At 34.4% G+C, this 20229-nt stretch overlaps 1 protein-coding gene across 7 annotated transcripts in view; it reads left to right on the top strand.

Annotated features, from left to right (window-relative positions):
• CACNA2D1 (calcium voltage-gated channel auxiliary subunit alpha2delta 1) overlaps positions 1-19132 on the top strand; it is a 510209-nt gene extending 491077 nt beyond the window's left edge. For all 7 annotated transcript variants that reach the window (XM_020884065.2, XM_020884063.2, XM_020884064.2 and 4 more), the window contains one exon: positions 15103-19132. In XM_020884065.2, the coding sequence (XP_020739724.1) occupies positions 15103-15219 (117 nt within the window). In that variant the 3' untranslated portion in view covers positions 15220-19132. The remainder of the gene's footprint in view (positions 1-15102) is intronic.
• Positions 19133-20229: the final 1097 nt, after the last annotated feature.

Genomic DNA, 20229 nt, shown 5'->3' with positions numbered 1-20229 from the left:
AATAAGCTTTATTCTGAATCAAACCCCATATAAAAGGTGCTCACTACTTATAAAAATTAAACTTTAATATTTCTCAAGTCTCCAGTCTTCATGTCTCTTGCATGAAGGTTTGCAAACAAAGCATTATCATCTTAGGAATTGCTTATTCTAAAAATATGTCATATCATTGATTCAGTAATGTGCATTTCTAGAAGCTATTTATTTAGAACTGATTTCTTTCTTATTTACTCAAATACACACAACCATATTTGTTTCAGAAAAGAATAAGAATTTCCATAGATACATATTATGCAAGTAGATAATACAGATTAGAAGCAGAGCAAAGAAGTAAAATTAGTGATGGGGAATAAGGGTGAAAACGCAAACTGTTTTGGCCACTAAATCCTTTTACCTCCATAAGGACTGTTGATCAGTTCCTCTTTGAAGGGGAAAACTGATTCAAAATAGAGCTGTTTGACTTTTTTCTTTTTTACAGTGAGGCTTAAGTAAGACCCAGATACGAGGACTCTTTTGTTCCGTCTACTCGACCTTAAGGAGTTTTGCCACGTCAAATTATTACCCAAAGAATGTTATTTTTGGACCCAAGGCTAGTGTCACTCATTAGGGAAACTTCACTCATCAACTATTTGTCACCAAAGACAGATTAAATTTACTCAGGTGCACTTCCAAGATCATATAACCCCCAAATATCTTCACCACTGGAAACTATTTTTTGATCACGACAAAAAGATTTTACAAAGACAGAAATTTATAATATTAAAGTTCCCATAAATTGTAAAATGGATTGTGTGTGAAAGTACAACTCTTGCTCAGTAGCTTAATGTGCTAATAATGTCTTGTGTTTTTTTAGCACTGGAATATTTTGGTAATGCTTATTTGCAATGGTCACTGTGAATCTGCTCTGAGTGGAGGCTCACGTAAACTGCTGACTGCCAGCAAATTGCATGAAATCTCATCTTGTATGTCTTCTTTTCTGTGTTTTCTTTCCTTTTCCTGTATTGCTACTTTGCCCGTTATTAATAGGATCAACTTATATGCACAACGAGTCGTGCCTGTACCATGATGTCAGCTCCTATCTTCATTTTACTGCAAGTTTTCATGTGGTGTGGATGGTCAGTCACTTTCTCTAATTTTTCTTTGTTTTTGTGTTTGGCTTGAAATTTTAAAAAGTAATCCATATCCCTAAATCCACTACAATAAATATCCTGAAACCAGGTTATTAAAATGCCAGTAGTAATGTTTTGTAAATAACAACGTTCAAAATTACATGTTTCTAATCCTGAATAGAGAATATCAGTTTCCTGTATTTAGTTAAAAATTAGTAATGTCTCTTCTGGGAAGATCCCCTGGAGAAGGGAATGGCACCCCACTCCAGTATTCTTGCCTGGAAATGTTTCTTAAGATTTTACTAAAGTTTAAGTCAATGTAGAAAAAAAGTATACATTCTTCATGATGTCTTACTTTTACTTAAGAGAAGTACCCTAAGGACAATTATTAAAGACGGTCATAAGTTTTGTTTCAAAAGTTGCTAACATAAAAGTAATGAAATATTTCAGTTTTAACAAGCATTATTCAGTACCTTCTAAGCTCATTATCCTAATTTTTCCCTTCCTATGTAAATGGATATTGTCTAAACAGCATTTCTTAGATATTGATGTTCTTAGTGAAATATTTTGGTATCACTAAGTGCTTCTAATTTCTAAGTTAATTTTACTTAATATTATTTACATTATCTAGGCTAGGATTATCATTATTTGTTATTCTCTGACAAATTTCTGAATTACATACTCAGTACGACTGAATAGATATTTCAGGGCCTGAGTTTATAGTCAGAGTTCCATTACATTTTCTATTCTTTTTTGATGTTTTGAAATCCTGAATGTTTAACTAGACAGCATTTGTTATGTTCTTTCTTCATTGCTGTCCAGGTAGTCTTTGGTTAGGAAACCACTAGATGGAGATGTGGCCATTCCTGAAGAGTGAGCTCATCAGAAGGAGAGGAAAGTGGAATAGCAGAGGGAGTGTCAAAATGTTCTGGGATAATAAAATAATGCTTTGAAGATTTAAGTGGCAAAGAAAATCAAAGCAAATCAGTAACGTACTATTGAGGAAGTTCATTATTTTATGCAAACATAATTGGTAAATACATGTTATTGACAACACGAAAAATGAATATGTAGAATAAATGTGTGTGTATACATACACATACATTAAGCCTACCTACCTCATGATTGAATGTGGTAAGTGTATTAAGGTGCTATGTAGGAAATGCTTTGTTAGGGATCTTATTCATATTAAGAGAGTTATGTGTAGTATCTACCTGCGTAAATAATTTTAAATATGCATTTTCTTTGAAGCTGCTGTGGGTGATGTAAGTATAGACCTATCTAAATTCCAGAGTCAGTTATTATTTGGTGGATGCTTTTTACCGATGATTTGAGCTCTTACTCCCTGGAGGAGGAAATGGGAAGCCACTCCAGTTTTCTTGCCAGGAAAATCCCATGGACAGAGGAGCCTGGCAGGCTGCAATCCATAGTGTTGCAAAGAGTCGGACACTATCAAGTATACACTCACAGTGAGCTCTTACTGTTTGCGATTAGTCAGTCACCCCAGGTTCGGGGTGGGGAAAGAAAGGAAGAGTAAGAGTTAAGTAATACTTGTCTAACAAGAGAAAAATGGAGAGAGTTTTACTTACTGGTATATCTGGTCTTAAAAAGTAAGCTTCAGGGCAAGAGCATGGTTTAGATGTTTTTTTTTCCTTGAGTAGTAATGGGACAGAAAAAAAAAAAAAAAGAATGAGGGATTCTTAGTTGTTATCTTTACTAAGAGTATTTTGAGACAGATCCCTAGAAGGCAATTAAAATTACTCTTTCATATCTTAAAATATATGTAAATAATTTTGGCACTCTATTCCTTTACTGTTTAAAGCTGAAACAAGGTACCAGTCTGTTATCTACTCCACTAACCTTTAAAAATCAGACTGATTTATCTGGTTATGGTGTTAGTGGGATTTTGGTCTCTTTAAAATAGAAAAAAAAATATGCTGAGGTTTCTCCCACATCTATGCATTTGTGATTTAGAATGTTTTTAGAACGTATCTCATAATTTATTTTCATATAATAATTTCAAGTCTTGGTATATGTGGTTGCCCATGCAAAACATTTGAGAAAACATGATCAGGAAACTGAAGGGACAGATTTTTCAGTGTGGATCAACATGCAGACTTCAGGGACTCCAAATAAGTTATCTGAACTACCACCTCCCAGACTGAAACAGACATAGCTCATCATCACGCAGAGGAAATTAACCCCCCCTCAAAAAAACATTGGAAATATAAAAATAAAAACAATGGAAGCAGAGCCAGAAAGAATATTTTTCTTTCTATAACATTTCTAGGACATACAGATGTATTCTGCATTAATACATCAATGAGTCTTGTATGTTTGCTTATTTTGTAGTCTATCAAATTAATACTTAACCAGAACTGGGAAGCTCTCCTAGTGAAGTGACAATTAAGCCTTTAAGTTAGTATTTTATGTTTGTAGTGTTCCTAACTAATCAAACAACCACTGCTTTATTTGAGTACGAGTACTCATTTACCAAGTCCTTGCAGTACACCTACTACGTGTCAGGCCACTGTTATATGCCTGAGATATTTAAGATACATTTATACTAAAATGTAATTTTTTATCTCAAATTCACATGCAATTCAGCATCCTGTTTTTTCACCTGGTTAATCTACGTAGAGGGAAGGGTATTTGAACAAAGAGAAAAGGAAATGCAAAGGTCCTAAGATAACAAATACCTTTATCTGTTGCAGAGAAAGTTAGTGTTATTGGAGCAATGTGAAGCGGGCAGGAATAGAGGAAGATGAAGATGGAGAGGCAGCCAAGCTGCACACCACATAAGGCTTTGTAGGCCTTTATAAGAAATTTGGATTTGGTTCTGAGAAATTTCAAGAAGGGCGTGAAAGGGTTTGGTTTTAAGAAGGCTGCTTTTTGGAGAGGAAATTGTTACAGAGCAAGAATGGAAGCAGAGAGTCAAGGGAGGCAGCTTTTGCAAGAGGGTAGGCCAGAAGTAACAGTAACCTGGACATGACATAGTAAGTAGTAGGTCTGGGAATATATTTTGAAACTAGAGTTAAGAGGACAGGCTAATAGATTAGATTTGAAGAAAGGAAGACTCACAGATGATCTGTTGTCTTTGACCTGCTTCATTACTCCTAGAAATATCATTCAGAAAAATAATATTTAGGGGCAAGTTTAAGATGTTTCTGAGAATCAAAAAGAGAGGTGATAGTGCTCAATGCATATGGAGCTCAGAGGCGCATTCAGGGGTAAAGGTTTAGAAGCGTGAGTTACTGAGTTTCTGGCCCAAGATGGTGACAGAGGAGACTTAAAACTCACCCTTAACCCACAGACCTACCAAACCTACAGCTATGAAGAGAGCAATACCCTCTGAGAGAAATGTAGAAAGTAGATGAGCAACTCCTATGAGCTGAGTGAATGTAATACACATGCAAATGAATAGGAAAAGCTGAGGAACTTTGTCTCCATAAACCACACACCTGGCACAGCAACATACAATTAGAAAGGAACTCACAGCTTCCAGCTTCGACCTGAGCAGTGCAGGGTTTAGGTTGAACTTCTAACATCCCAATTTTTTTTTTAATTTTTAAAATTATTTTTAATTGGAGGATAATTGCTTTACAGTGTTGTTAGTTCCTCCTGTGCAACAACATGAATCAGCCATAAATATACACATAGCGCTGCCTCCCTCTCAAGCCTCCCTCAGCCCTGTGCCCGCCTCACTGTCTAGGTCACCGCAGGGCACCGGGCAGAGCTTCCCGTCAGTTCTCTGTTGTACACATAATACTGTATATGTCGCTGCTGCTCTCTCAATTCATCCCCCCTTCTCCTTCCTCCATTGTATCCTCAAGTCCATTCTCTACATCTGCGTCTCTATTTCTGCCCTGAAAACGGGTTCATATATGCATCAATATAAGATCATTGTTTTCCTCTTTCTGATTTACTCAGTTTTCTTTTTATGGCTGAGCAATGGAATCAATGTATATATATACAACAACTAACTTCTCTGCACCCCAACTTTTAAGACTCTAACCTGAGGGATGGGCCCCAAAACTTCTAGCTTTGAAAGCCTAATGGGCCTTGTGTCCATAAGACAGACAAGACTATAGCTACAAAGAAACAATTTTTAACAGATTTGCAAGGACTCCCTGTGGCTCTCCTTTCAAAGTTCAGAAGAGGGAGCAGAGAGAAATGCACTTCTCCCAACCTTTCCCTTAGAGAGGCTATTTGCATATTTTAAAAGATTTGCCTGTAAGTAAGGCTGATGAAAGTGAAAGAGGAGAGTGAAAAAATTGGCTTAAAGCTTAACATTCAGAAAACTAAGATCATGGCATCCGGTCCCATCACCTCATGGGAAATAGATGGGGAGACAGTGGAAACAGTGGCAGACTTTATCTTTTTGGGCTCCAAAATCACTGCAGATGGTGATTGCAGCCATGAAATTAAAAGACGCTTACTCCTTGGAAGGAAAATTATGACCAACCTAGACAGCATATTAAAAAGCAGAGACATTACTTTGCCAACAAAGGTCCGTCTAGTCAAGGCTATGGTTTTTCCAGTGGTCATGTATGGATGTGAGAGTTGGACTGTGAAGAAAGCTGAGCACCGAAGAATTGATGCTTTTGAACTGTGGTGTTGGAGAAGACTCTTGAGAGTCCCTTGGACTACAAGGAGATCCAACTAGTCCATCCTAAAGGAGATCAGTCCTGGGTGTTCATTGGAAGGACTGATGCTGAAGCTGAAACTCCAGTACTTTGGCCACCTCATGCGAAGAGTTGCCTCATTGGAAAAGACCCTGATGCTGGGAGGGATTGGGGGCAGGAGGAGGAGGGGATGACAGAGGATGAGATGGCTGGATGGCATCACTGACTCGATGGACATGAGTTTGAGTAGACTCCAGGCGTTGGTGATGGACAGGGAGGCCTGGCGTGCTGCAATTCATGGGGTCGCAAAGAGTCAGACATGACTGAGTGACTGAACTGAAGGCTTCTAGTTTAGCTCACATTTAGGGACTTACTTCAAGACTCCCTGGAGACAGGCGAAGGGGTAGACCATGCCCATTGACCCTCCGATTCACTCCAGGTCAGTGTATCTTCCTAAAAGAAGCTTGTGATCCCATCTGGCACCTTGGCTTTTGAGGTAGCTTCCCAAAGGACACACCCTTTTGTCACTTGGCTCTGAGAGCCAGCAGGGCTCACGTTCACATCCACCAAAGGACCTAGAACCATAGCAAACAAATAGTTCTTAAATGCCTATCCCCTCAGAATTCAGCACAGAGGGAGCAGACAGAAGTGCCCATCCCTCAGTCTTTCCCTGAAAGAGGTGTTTTCGCATACTTTGGAAGCTGCTGCCTGAGGATCCAGCCTCCAATCAGCCTGTTTCCGGTGCTGACTGAGATCTCCCCCACTGGGACACTGACAGATGTTAGCACACCCTCAACTACTAGGATCCAAAGGGAAAACCACAACACAGGGTGTCAAGGAAAGTGAAGAAACAGAAAAATATGTTTTAAAAGAAAAAGAACTCCACAAACAGACCTTAATGATACAGAGAAGAGTGACTGATATGAGGAAGAGTTCAAAATATGGTCATAAAAAGTCACCATATCAGGAGAAGAATGCATGAACTGAGAATTTCAGCAAAGAATATACAAGAAAGTACCAAACAAATGTCACAGAGCTGACGAATACAGTAACTATACTGAAAAGGCCAATAGAAAGGAGTTCAAATAGCAGACTAGATGAAGTGGAAGAAAGTATCAGTAAACTCACAGACAGAGCAGTGATTCATTCCATCAGGAACCAAAAGAATAAAGAAAGTGAAGATAGATAGCTAAAGCAACTTATGAGACACATCAAGTAGACTGAAATTCACATTCTAGTGTCCCAGAAGGAAAAGAAGGCAGACACAGGTAGAAAACTGAAGAAATGATTGAAAACTTTCCCAACCTGAGAAAAGAAACAGCTATCCAAATCTAGGAAGCCTAGAGAGTTACAGATAAGAGGTATCCAAATAACACCCAAACCAAGTAAGGAAGAGGTAAAACTGTCATTATGTGCACATGATATGATTCTGTATATAAAAACTGCTGCCAAAAACTGCTGTCACTAATCAACAATTTTATTCAATTTCAGGCTCTAAAGTCAACATATAAAAATCAGTTGTATTTCTGTATACTAAAGATGAAGCATCAAAAACTGTCACATTCACAATACCATCAAAAACAATGAAATATCTGGAAATAACTTTAACCAACAAAACGAAAGTTCTCTATTAAATTAAAACTAGAAGACTTTCCTGAAAGGAACTGAAGCCAACACAAACTTCCCATGTTAACTGATCATAAGAATTGATACAATATCTATACTACTCAAAGTCAACTGTAGATTCAACACAATCTCCATCAAAATACCAATGGCATTCTTTACAGAAATAGAAAAAAAAAATCTCAAAATTTATATGAAATGACAAAGTCTGCAAATAGTGAAAGCATTTCTCAGAAAAAGTAAGAGGTGTCATATGTCCTGTTTTTGACTGTACTACAAAGCTACAGTAATAATACATTATTTTAAAAGGTATGGTGGCATAAAAATGGACAGAGACCAACAGAACAGAGCCCAGAATTAAGTCCCTGCATACACTGTCAACTAATATTTGATCATGGAGCTAAGAACACCCAATGGGATATAATAGCCTGATTGACAAATGATGATGGGGAGATATGATAAACACATGCAAAACAATGAAATTGGACCCCTATCTTAACACCATTCACAAAAATTAACTCAAAATGGATAACAGATTTAAACATAAAGCCTAATATCTATAAAACTTAGTAGAAACGTAGGAAGCTCCTCAACATTGTTATTGGCAATGATTTTTGGACATAATACCAAAAGTACATATAGTAAAAGCAAAAATAAGCAAATGGGACTACATCAAACTCGAATGCTTCTCCACAGCAAAAGCAACAACTGACCAGATGAAAAAGCAACATATTCCAAGAAAAAGTTTGCAAACCATGTGTCAGATAAGAGGTTTTATATCCAAAATCCAAAATAGATAAAAAACTCATCAAACTCAAAAACAAAATAACTAACAAACAGGCAGAAAAACTAAACAGACCTTTTTTCAAGAAACACAAGCATATAGTGAGCTGTCATCTCACACCTGTTGGAATGGATATCATCAAGAAGATGAGAGATAACAGGTATTGGTGAGATATGAATAAAAGGGAACATTTATATACTGCTGGTTGAAATGTAAATTGTTGCTACCAATATGGAGGTTCCTCAAATAAAAATAAATCTACCATTATGATCAATCAATTCTATTTCTGGGTATATATGAAAAAAACATGAAAACAGGATTTTGAGGCAATAACCTAGTCCACATTGATTGTAGCATTATTCACAATGGTCAAGAAGTTATGAGGATAACCTAGATGTCTGTAAACCAGTGAACAGATAAACAAGAGGTGGAATTTATGCTTATATGTGCATATAGGCACACAGTATTATGTTTTTCAGTCATGAGAAACTGCAAACTGCCATCTGCAGCAACATGGGTGGACTTTGGGCATATTATGCTAAATAAGAAAAACAAGTACTGTGTGTAAAATCTAAAAAGCCAAACTCATAAAAACAGAATAAATGGTGCTTACCATGGAATTGGGGGTAGAGGATAAGACAGATGTTGTTCAAGGGTACAATCTTAGAACAAGTAGTAAATAAGCTCTAGAGAGCTAATGCACAGTACCCTGAATATACAAAACTACTATAGTCATCAAACTTGCTGAGAGACTAATAAATGAATTATTCTAACTACTAAAAAAAAAGACAGTTATGTAATACGATAGAGGTGCTAATTATCACTACAATGGCAATTATATTACAGTACATAAATTATCTAATTAACATGTACACCTTAAATTTACAGTGTTTTATTTCAAATATATTTTAATTACTGTGTCTTTGTATGGGTCTCTAAATTATCAAGAGTAAATCTATGACAAAGGTGGCAAGACAATCTCTGGTAAATCTATGATGAAGAAAAGACAGTCTCTTCAACAAGTGGTGCTGGGAACACTGTGCAGATACATGTGAAAGAAAGAAACTAGAACATTCTCTAATACCATACACAAAAATAGACTCAAAATGGATTAAGACCTAATTGTAAAACCAGATACTATAAAACTCTTAGAGGAAAACACAAGCAGAATACTCTTTGACATAAGTCACACTATCTTTTTGGATCAGCCTCCTAGAGTAATGCAAATGAAAACAAATAGAACCTAATTAAACTCAAGAGTTTTTTCATGGCAAAGGAAATCATAAACAAAATGAGAAGACAGTCCACACAATGGGAGAAAATACTTGCAAATGAATTGACTGTCTAGGGATTACCCTCCAAAACATGCAAATAGGTCATGCAGCTCAATATCAAAAAACAATCCAATCAAAAATGGACAGAAGATCTAAATTTCTCCAAAGACATACAGATGATATGTGGGATCTAAGAAAGTGGCACAAATGAACCTATTTAGAAAACAAAAATAGAGTTACAGATATAGAAAACAAACATGGTTATTAAGGGGGAGAAGGGGGTCAGGAGGGGTGAATGAGGAGATTGGGAATAATGTATACAGACTACTGTATATAAAATAATTTACACTTGTTATAATTATTATTATATAATTATTATATTATGTAACAATTTATATAAATATAAATTACTCATAATAATTTATAAAAACCTGTTCACTCAGTGAACTCTTTTCAATAATCTGTAATGACCTACATGGGAAAAGAATCTATCTATACACACACACACACACATATAACTGATTCACTTTGCTATCCAGAGAAAACCAACAATGTTGCAAATCAACTATACACTAATAAAAACTAATTATAAATAAATAAAACATACATAGCCAAAAAGCACATGAAAAGATGCTCAGCCTCACTAATTACTAGGGATATTGAAATAAAAACTATAATGAGGTATCGCCTTGCACCAATCAGAACAACTGCCATAAAATGTCCACAAACAATAAACACTGGGTGCAGGGAAAGGGACCCTTCTACATTGTTGCTGGAAATGTAGCCACTATGGAGAACAATATGGAGGTTCCTTAAAAGCTAAAAATAGAGTTATCATATGATCTAGCACTCCCAGTCTTGGGCCTGTATCTGGAGAAAACTATAATTGGAAAAGAGACATACACCCCAGTGTTCATCACCACACTATCTACAATAGTCAGAACACGAAAGCAACCTACATGTCAATCATGAGAGGAATGGATAAAGAAACTGTGGTACATGTATGCAACAGAATATTATTTGGCCATTAAAGAACAAAATATTGCCATTTGCAGCAACATCATGGATGGATTTAGAGATAATCACACTAGAAGTAAGTGACAGACAAAGACAAATAGCATATGATATCACTTATATGTGGAATTTAAAAATATGGTACAAATGAACTTATTTACAAAACAGGAACAGATTCACAGACTTCAGAAACAAACTTCTGGTTACCAAAAGGGAAATGTCAGGGGAGGTATACATTTTGGGATTGGGATTAACATACACACACTAATATACCTACAATAGATAATCAACAAGGATCTACTGTAAACCACAGGAAACGTCACTCAGCATCTCTATAATAAGCTATATAAGAAAATAATCCCAAAAAGTAGATATATGTCTATGTATAAATGAATCACTTTGCCATACACTTGAAACTGACATGACAATGTGTATCAACTATATTCTAATATAAAATAAATATTAAAAATTTTTAAAGTAAATGATAAGGAGAGAACCTTAAAAGCAGCGAGAAAAACATCTTGTTACTTACAAAGAGACATTTAAGGCTACCAGTATCCACCAAAATGTGCAGGCCTGATGTGAGTGGCATGTTGTATGTAAAGTACCGAAAGAAGAAAACCTACCAACCAAAAATACTCTTATCTAGTAAAACCGTCCTTCCAATTTGAAGGATAAAGAGTTGTAGACAAGTGAACACTGGAGTTCATTACCACTAGACTGACCTTATAAGATATGTTAAAGGCACTCCTTTAATATGAAACAAAACAGCACTAATTAATAATAGGAAAACATATCAAAGTATAAATCTCACTGGTAAAAATAGTCAAATTCAGAATAATATAATATTGTAATGACTGGGTTAATCACCTGGACAAATATAGTAAAAATAACTATCATACAACAATCAATGGTTACACAGACTAAAAATATGTAAATTGTTAAATCAAAAGCATAGAACGTGGAGGAAAGAGTAGAGTTTTAGAATGCATTTGAACTGAAGTCTCAAAATAAGTAAGATGTTATAACTTACTGCATATATAGCACTAAATATTATGAGGTTTAAATAAGCATGTTATATTTATAATAACTATAGAGTCCCATTTCAACTTTACAGACATTCACAGACTGAAATGGAAGAAGATATTCCATACAAATCGAACCCAGAAGAAAGCTGGGATAGGTATATACATAGACAAAATAGGCTTTAATACAAATCTAGTAAGAGACAGTCATGATCATTACATAATAATAAAGGAGTCAATCTAACAAAAGGATATAAGCATTTGTAAATATTTATGTACCCAACATAGGAGCACCTAAATATATAAAGCAAATATTAACAAAGGGAGAAATAATAATACAATTTAAAAATTGCAAACAAATCCAACAACCTAGAAGAAATGGATAATTTTTTAGAAACATACAACCTGTCAAGACTCATTCATGGAGAAATAGAAAATCTAAACAGACCAGTTACTAGTTAGAAGATTGAATCAGTTATCAAAAACCTTCCAACAAAGTCCACAAACAGATGGCCTCACTTGTGAATTCTCCCAAACATTCAAAGAACAATTAATACCTGTCCCTTCCAAACTCCCAAAAAATGAGAAATGAATACTTCCTAATTCATTTTTACAAAGCCAGTCTTATTACCATGATTCCAAAACCAGACAAGGGCACTACAAGAAAATTGCAAGTCAATATACTTGATGAAAATAGATGAAAAAATCCTCAACATTATCAAATTAATTCAATAATACTTTAAAAGGGTCATATAGCATGATCAAGTGGGGTTTGTTCCTGAAATGCAGTGATTATTCACAAACCACAAAATCAATTGATGTGATACACACATTAGCAAAATGAAGGCTAAAAATCATATGATCATCTTAATAGATGCAGAAAAAGCGTTCAACAAAATTCAACACCTGTTTATGATAATGCTCAAAATGGTGGATATAAAGGGAATGTGTATCAACATAATAAAGGCCATATATGATATGATCACAGCTAACATACTCGGTGAAAGATGAAAACTTTTTCTTCTAAGATCAGGAACAAGATATAGATGCCCACTCTACTTTTATTCAACATATTACTGAAAGTGCTAGGCAGAGCAAATAGGCATGAAGAAATAAAAGACATCAGAATTGAAAAGGAAGAATTAAAACTGTCTTTATTTATAGACTACATGATATTATATATAGAAGGTCTTAAAGACTCAACCAAGAAACTGAGTTAATAAATTCAGTAAAAATGCAAAATATAAAATTATTGTACAAAGAACATTTCCATTTCTGTATAATAATAATGAACTCTCAGAGAAATTAAGAAAGTAATTCCACTTAGAATTGGATCAAAATGAATAAAATAAGTAAGAATAATTTTAACCAAGGAAGTGAAAGACCTATATTTTGAAAACTATAAGACAGAGATGAAAGAAATAAATGGAAGATGGTCAGAGCTCATAGATTAGAAGAATTGTTAAAATGTCTGTACCACCCAAAGTAATTCATAAATTCCATGCAGTCACCATCAAAATTTCAATGACATTTTTCACAGAACAATCCTAAAATATATATATGAAACTACAGAAGACCCAAATATCCAAAGCAATCTTGAAGGGAAAAGTTGGATGCATGATACATCTTGATTTGAAACTATATTAAACAGCTGAAGTAATAGGAAAACTGAACAGCCATGTGTAGAAGAATAAAACTGGACCACTATCTTAACACCATTCACAAAAATCAACTCAAAATGGATTAATGACTTAAAGACCTGAAACCATAATAAATCTAGGAGAAAATACAGGGAGTAATCTCCTTGGCACTGGTTTTGATAATGACTGTTTGGACTTGTCACCATAGAAAAGCAAAGGCAACAAGAAGAAAGTGGGATAACGTCAAACTTAAAATTTTCTGCACAGCAAAGGAAAACAACAGAATTAGAAGGCAGCCCACAGAATGGGAGGGAATGTTTGCAAATTGTGTACATGATAAGGGGCCAGTATCCAAAATCTATAAAGAACTCATATAACTCAATATCAAAGAAATAATCTGATTTTAAAATTAGCAAAGGATCTCAATAAGCATTTTTACAAAGAAGATATACAGATGGCCAATAGTACATGAAAAATACTTAATGTCACTAAACATCAGAACAATACAAGTCAAAACCACGAGTATCGCCTCACACCTGTTAGAATGGCTATTATCAAAATGACAAGAGATAAATGCTGGCAATGCTATAGATAAAAGGATTTGGACTGTCTTTACATATTGTTGGTGGGAGTGTAAATTGGTGCAGCCACTCTGGAAAACAATATTGAGGTTCCTCAAAAAATTAAAAATAGAATTACTATATGATCCAGGAATCCCACCTCTGAGATGTGAAAAACAAAATGTTCTTTAATGGATTATTTTTCTTCAGATTTATCTTTAACAGACTTCTACTGCCTTAAAATATAATTCAAGAAGAAATTGTATATGCTCGGTGACAGGCACTGTATTAAACTCTACTGAGCAAAAAAAGCCATTGTTTTAGTGTCTGGGAGCTCAGAGTGTAAAATTTTTCTGACTGTAAAATATACTTTCTTTCATAACCTGTTATTCTGATTATTGGAAGATGAACCTTGGATTAGTGAATTCCTAAAAGATGTTTAGGAAAATAGTGAGATAAGGGATTTTCTGGGTTTCTGGAGGGATTGTGGAGTTGTTTTTTTTTTTAATTGAAGTATAATTGACCTATAATATTAAAGTTCTGGGTGTAAAATATAGTGAATCACAATTTTTAAAGGTTTTTCTCGAATTTATAGTTATAAAATTAACATTGCTACATTCCTCATGTTGTATAATATATCCTTGTAGCTTATCTTATACCTAGTCATTTTACCTCAAGATATATTTTTTAAATGCAATTCATAAAGGAATCAAAGGATGCAAAAAATATTACAGAATACAGAACCTAGGAATAAAAGTAATTTTGTGTTACCAAGGAATCTAATGATCCACCAGTAGACAATGGGGGATCCAAATGAGCAAATTGGTATCTCTAAACAGAACAAATCTCTCTTGCTAGCTTAGCTCTTTATTTTGGATATGTTTTCAAAGTGTCCTTCCTTGAGGGTTCAACTACATTATTGTTCATTTAATTCTTGATGAAGGTCCAGAGGCTACATGTACAACCTTTGAAACTGGATATGGAAAATAAATGCTCATTTTTTAAATTTATTTCTTTTACCAGTCTCAAACTTTGCCTTATAGAGCATAATTGCTAATATCTTAATTCTTTGGAATTACAAAACAGACTGTTACATTTTTATATCTTATATTTATAAATATAAAAGGATGCTTAACACTGTGAAAGTAAGGGTTTTTTTTTTTACTTTAGAAATTGGTATATCATTCAACTCAGCATTTATTATTAAAGTATTTCCTTTAATAATCATCAGACTCTACAACTAAAAATGTAAAGCATTCTTCAAATGGTACTGGGAAAATAGATTAATCCAAAATTGTTGAATAGTAAAATATAGGACAATGTAATTTATCTGGATTCAAAGCAAAGCAGCATTATAAGGTGAGTTCAGAAGTGGACTAACATAGGGTACTTGGAAAGATGTCTTACTAAATATTTTTCAGGAGTTTCCTTTTCCCTTTTCTTTCCAACAGGAGGATTATACCGACTGTGGTGGTGTCTCTGGATTAAACCCCTCCCTGTGGTCCATCATTGGCATCCAGTGTGTATTACTTTGGCTTTTATCTGGCAGCAGACACCACCAGTTATGACCTTCTCAAACCAAATCTGCAGATTAAACTCCAGACCCTGCTGAATCAGGAGCCCTCAACTGCATTAAAATAGGGTCAACTGCGAACTCAGCAGACCACTAGCTGGGCCCACCCCATGGCATCCATCTAAGACGAAGACTCATAAGGCACCCACTGGCTGCATGTCAGGGTGTCAGATCCTTCAACTTGTGTGAATGCTGCATCATCTATGTATAACATCGAAGCAAAATTCTATACATGCTCTATTGGAAAATTTCAAAAGTTGTTGTTGCATTGTTGGTGATTACATGTTAAAGGGCTCCCCACACAGTTGTTTATGGATCATGCAAATTGTCTTGATTTTGACTTGTTCTTTTACCAAGAAAATCTCTTGGGGAAAAGAGTTGCTTTATTCCCTTCACTTATTCTTCTGTTAAAAATTATTTCCTGCTTTGAGTAGTTGTTATTGGAAATATATAGAGAGAAACAGAGGGAGAAAGCATTAACATTGGTGTAATCTGGCAAAATAGAAATAATGGCTTATTTTCTACAAAAAAAAAAAATGCCATGAATAAAATGCCTTATGAAGAATGGCTTCTCTGCCAGAGATATAACACAAATGATGGTCAAGTTTTGGTGGGTATAATAAATTGGTTGTTTGAAAATAATAAGTAAGAAATTACATTAAAGGTGCTTGAAGGTAGAATCAATATGTGACATATTTCCTCATAAATGTGAGCCCTTAATAAATGCTTCGATGTAATGTCCTTTTTGTTCACAGTAAAGTTCCGTAGTGCTAGCCAGATACTTCAAAATGCTCTAAGAAAAGCTTGTTGGGGGGAGGGGAAATGTTTTTTCTTGTGATAAATGAACTTTGGTTACCAAGGGTATTTTGCATGATGCTGCTGCTATTTTAACTTTGGGTTTGTTTCTCTCTTACTGTAGAGTATAGTCCATTGAGAAGTTAACTGAGTGACATTATTGTTATGTAAGAATCTGAACCTTGCAGTGTAATGCACTTAAGTCATCTTTTAAAATGTCTTTAAACTACTCTGAATATACTGTGCAATGTAAATGCTGAATGATTGGATTGGTGAAATGGGAATTAATGGATTTTATACAGATTCGTGCTTTTGCCTGAAAATCTATGTACAGATATTTTAAGTACATAAATCAGATTTGACACATTTATTTTTTGAAGAGTACATATATGTTCTCAGTGAAGAGACATGCTAGGTTTCCTCTCTGTTCGCTGGAATAGTAGCACGTACAATCCCAAATTCGCTGCTGCTTCTCTTGCCTCCATTTTAAATGATATGAGCACTTGACCAAAATTTCCATACAGTTTGATGAGGGTTTTACAATAATCTGAACAAATAGGAAACCTTGAATCTCTATGTATGCACATGAATACTTGATTGTGAATAATCAAAATTGTTTTTATACAGCCTCATTAGTGAAAATGGTTAGTGTATTAAAACAGATATTTCATTATAGAGTAATATGGTAGAATTTATTTATGCTTTTAAAGATTATTTTCAGGGTTAAACAGTATTTGAAGAAAGGATAAAAACAATGAATGTGTAACAATTATAGGGAATAATTCTGCTGAAGGCTGGAAGTATGCAGATATTCTTTTTTCAAACATACCAGAAACTGGTATGTGTCTATGCTGGAAATTTTCTTATATATCATTTTTAAGTAAAAATCTTATTAACATTATCCAGTATGCTTTAATATGCTTCATATATCAAAGATATAACCAATTCTTTAGCATAGTTTAAAAGATATATTTGTTTTGTTTTTAGCTTTGCATATATTTGTAATTCCCTTCACCACTAATATACCCTAGGTACCACTTATGTACATTTCCTTATTTAAAATATTTTTTTATTTAAAAACGGGGGTAGAGGGAAATGGAATCACTTTGCCAACTATTGTTCTAAGAGTTGACATCAGTTACCATTTCTAATACATTGTTGTGATTTTGTAGTCTCATTTGTAACTGGTATTGACATTTTAGAAAACACCAAAGTGATTTAAAAAATATGGAACTTCTCACTCTAGTAACAATATGTTTAAATCATGTTGTTTGTTAATTAAATATTTAAAACTTATTGTTAACTTTTGCTAGACTATTTTAAATCATGAAAGTGTTGAGAAGGGGATATCAAAATATAGTTATGTTAGCTTGTGTACATAAACGACGCACATTAAAACAAGCAAATTGCTTCCAGCATACAACAGACTACCTTAAAATTATCTTTAAAATCTATTAAATATATTTTCATGGCTAATGTCACCGAAGTATGTTTTCATCAACTATATTGTTGTATTCTTCACAGTGAAACTTGGCATCTCCTGGCAGGGTCCTATTTGATTTCATTTGCCATCAAAATATATTTACGTGCATGAGTCTTGCCATGATCCTTTATTTTCTGTTATAAAGATATATTATGACAGCCACATATATGTTAATAAATTGAGTAAGAACATGCTCTCTGACTAAAAACTGTTCTCATGCTTAATACTAGTCTTCATGCATTTTGAAAGACCGTAACACTCATTCCATCCAATTGTTATTTTTACTTTAGGATTTTTCTGAGTTCTGATTGTTGGACAATAACTTAAATCACAGCCTGTTATAATATTAATTTTCAAAGACTAAAAATACAAGAGATCAAGAAAAAAGCTTTTAAACTCCTTTTGCTTACCTAATTTTTCGCTATGCTCATGCCGCTGTGTAGTTTTCACTAAAACAAAATAAGTCTTGCATTGGTGTTGAATAACAGGAATGGATTTTGCATTAATGATTTGTTTATATTTTCTTCATTTGAACAACCAGCATTACTGCCAAACACCAATCGTGGTCCATATTTGTAACAGGTTTTTAACATGACATAGTTAGCAAGTTTGACTGAAGAGATTTTTAGGTCCTGGGTCTAATAAGATTTTAGTATGATCTTTTTTCATGTTTCTAATGCTTGAGGCATTATTGCTTAACTTGGAAAAATCTAGACAGTGTTGCTGCCATTTGTAAGTTTTCCTATAATATTCCTTTTATTAACTTTAAAACTGGCCTTACTGGGTTCAAATAGGCAGTATCCCTTTTAAGTGACCTTTGCAACCCAAGTGTTACTTGCTTATTTGATGCTCTTTTGTATTTTACATCTCATTTAAATCTTTCTCTCCACCAAAGCTTAAATTCTATGTCTTAATTTAAACTCTGAACTATTCCATTAATCATGTTAGTTGACATTAAAGTGTCTAGAGGTAAAGAGGCTGACCTAGGGAAATAAAATGGATGTTGTGGCTCAGAGGATACAGTAGAATGATGGTTTCACCTTCTCACAGTTTCAAATATGTTACAATTATCTGGAACCTGTGTTGTTTTCCCATAGCATAGAATGTTAATACTGCTATTATTCCATGTACATTTCTGTAAAGAGCGAATCAATAAAGCAAAGGTTTGAAATTTCTTGATTTCTTGAAAAAATTCCAGAATGTTAAAGTCTTAGAAAATCTTTACCAACAGTTTCATCTACTTTATTTCTAATTCACAAGATTAACTCAAAGAAATTCTGAGACTAATGGGATACTGTCTTGAAAAGATGCCAATTAAGTCTACAGTGTGACCTGACAGAGCTGTCTTTTCTGTTGTGCTGTATGTTGTTGGATCATTACTATTAGGGATACTTTTACTGAAATGCTCAGTGTGCATCCATGAAAAAGGCCAAGTGGCTTTGTGAACAATATATCCTTTCTCCCCTTTATTATGTTCTCTTGACACTTTTGTGGAAATTAGCCTGATAAAAACATTTTTGTAAAAATTTGTATATTACTGTTATAAAAATATTTATAATCCCAGAAAATGTTGTGTTAAATCTTGTGCAAAAACAGTATATTCAGAATAAAAGTTTATCATTTAAAGTCACCAGCTCTGATTATTTAATTATTTAAAATTCAGTTCAAAGAACCAGAGGTCTCTGTCAAACATACAGTTTAAGAAAGCAGGCTTTCCAGTGGAGAGACTTCTAGATTGTGAAAATAAAATCTGGCATTACAAAAGTGCTTTTAGTTTCAACCTCAACTCACAAACAAATTTAATTGCAACTCCTTTGCATAACTCTGACCCTTCTCACATGTGCTTCTGCCATCAAGGTAGTTAGGAACTTATTAAAACAAACTTTTGACTTATGTAAGAGATTTTTTTCAAGAAATTTTTTTCTATACAAAAATAATGTTTCCATGCTTCTTTAAAGATTTTGGGAAAATAGTTTGAAAGAAACAAGTGAAATATATGGAATGCACATAACTGTTATACATGTTATTAACACAAATATCTCTCCTTGCTGATGGCTATATTATAGCAAATAGAAGCTGACACAGTGAAGTATAATGTACAGAATTTTTTAACTTGTTTTACAAGTTACATGTAGACCAGCTTACCACCTGCCCTCCTATGCTCACCTAATAAGTAATGAGCCTGGTATTATGTAGAATCTAATACAATGTAAGTCTATTTTTCATTTTGGGAACTCTTTAAGAGAGAGCAAGAATACCTACACAGGAGAGGAATGTAGTATGTGGGTTACCAATGATGGTGATTACTGAAAAATCTGACCCCTTGTTTCTGATCAAGGCATTTTAACAGGGAAATTACCAAAAAGGGTAAGGTGAATAACATTTGCTTTTTGAACATCTGGCTTCATTCTGAACCAATTTATCCCCTCAATCAATCCTCTTACTCCCTGCTACCCTCATTTCCTCTATCAATCATCTTGAGCCCATCCCCACCTCTTCCCTGGGGATCACGCCTCATCAATTCTCCTTTCTCAAGCATATTCAGTCTCCCTTTTCTACAGACTTTCTTCCCTCTATCTGCAAGCACATTCAGAACACCTCTACTTAAGACACGACTTAGTGACTAAACAACAATTTAAGCCAGTAAAATCAACTATCCAGTGCTGCACAGTTGCCCCATTACTCCCTCAAGCATAACCCTAAAAATGTGTTTGTGTGCGTGTGTGC

Source organism: Odocoileus virginianus, chromosome 1, assembly GCF_023699985.2.
Source record: "Odocoileus virginianus isolate 20LAN1187 ecotype Illinois chromosome 1, Ovbor_1.2, whole genome shotgun sequence".
In the NCBI taxonomy this organism is placed as follows: Eukaryota; Metazoa; Chordata; class Mammalia; order Artiodactyla; family Cervidae; genus Odocoileus; species Odocoileus virginianus.
This window is presented reverse-complemented; position numbering and strand designations above follow the sequence as displayed.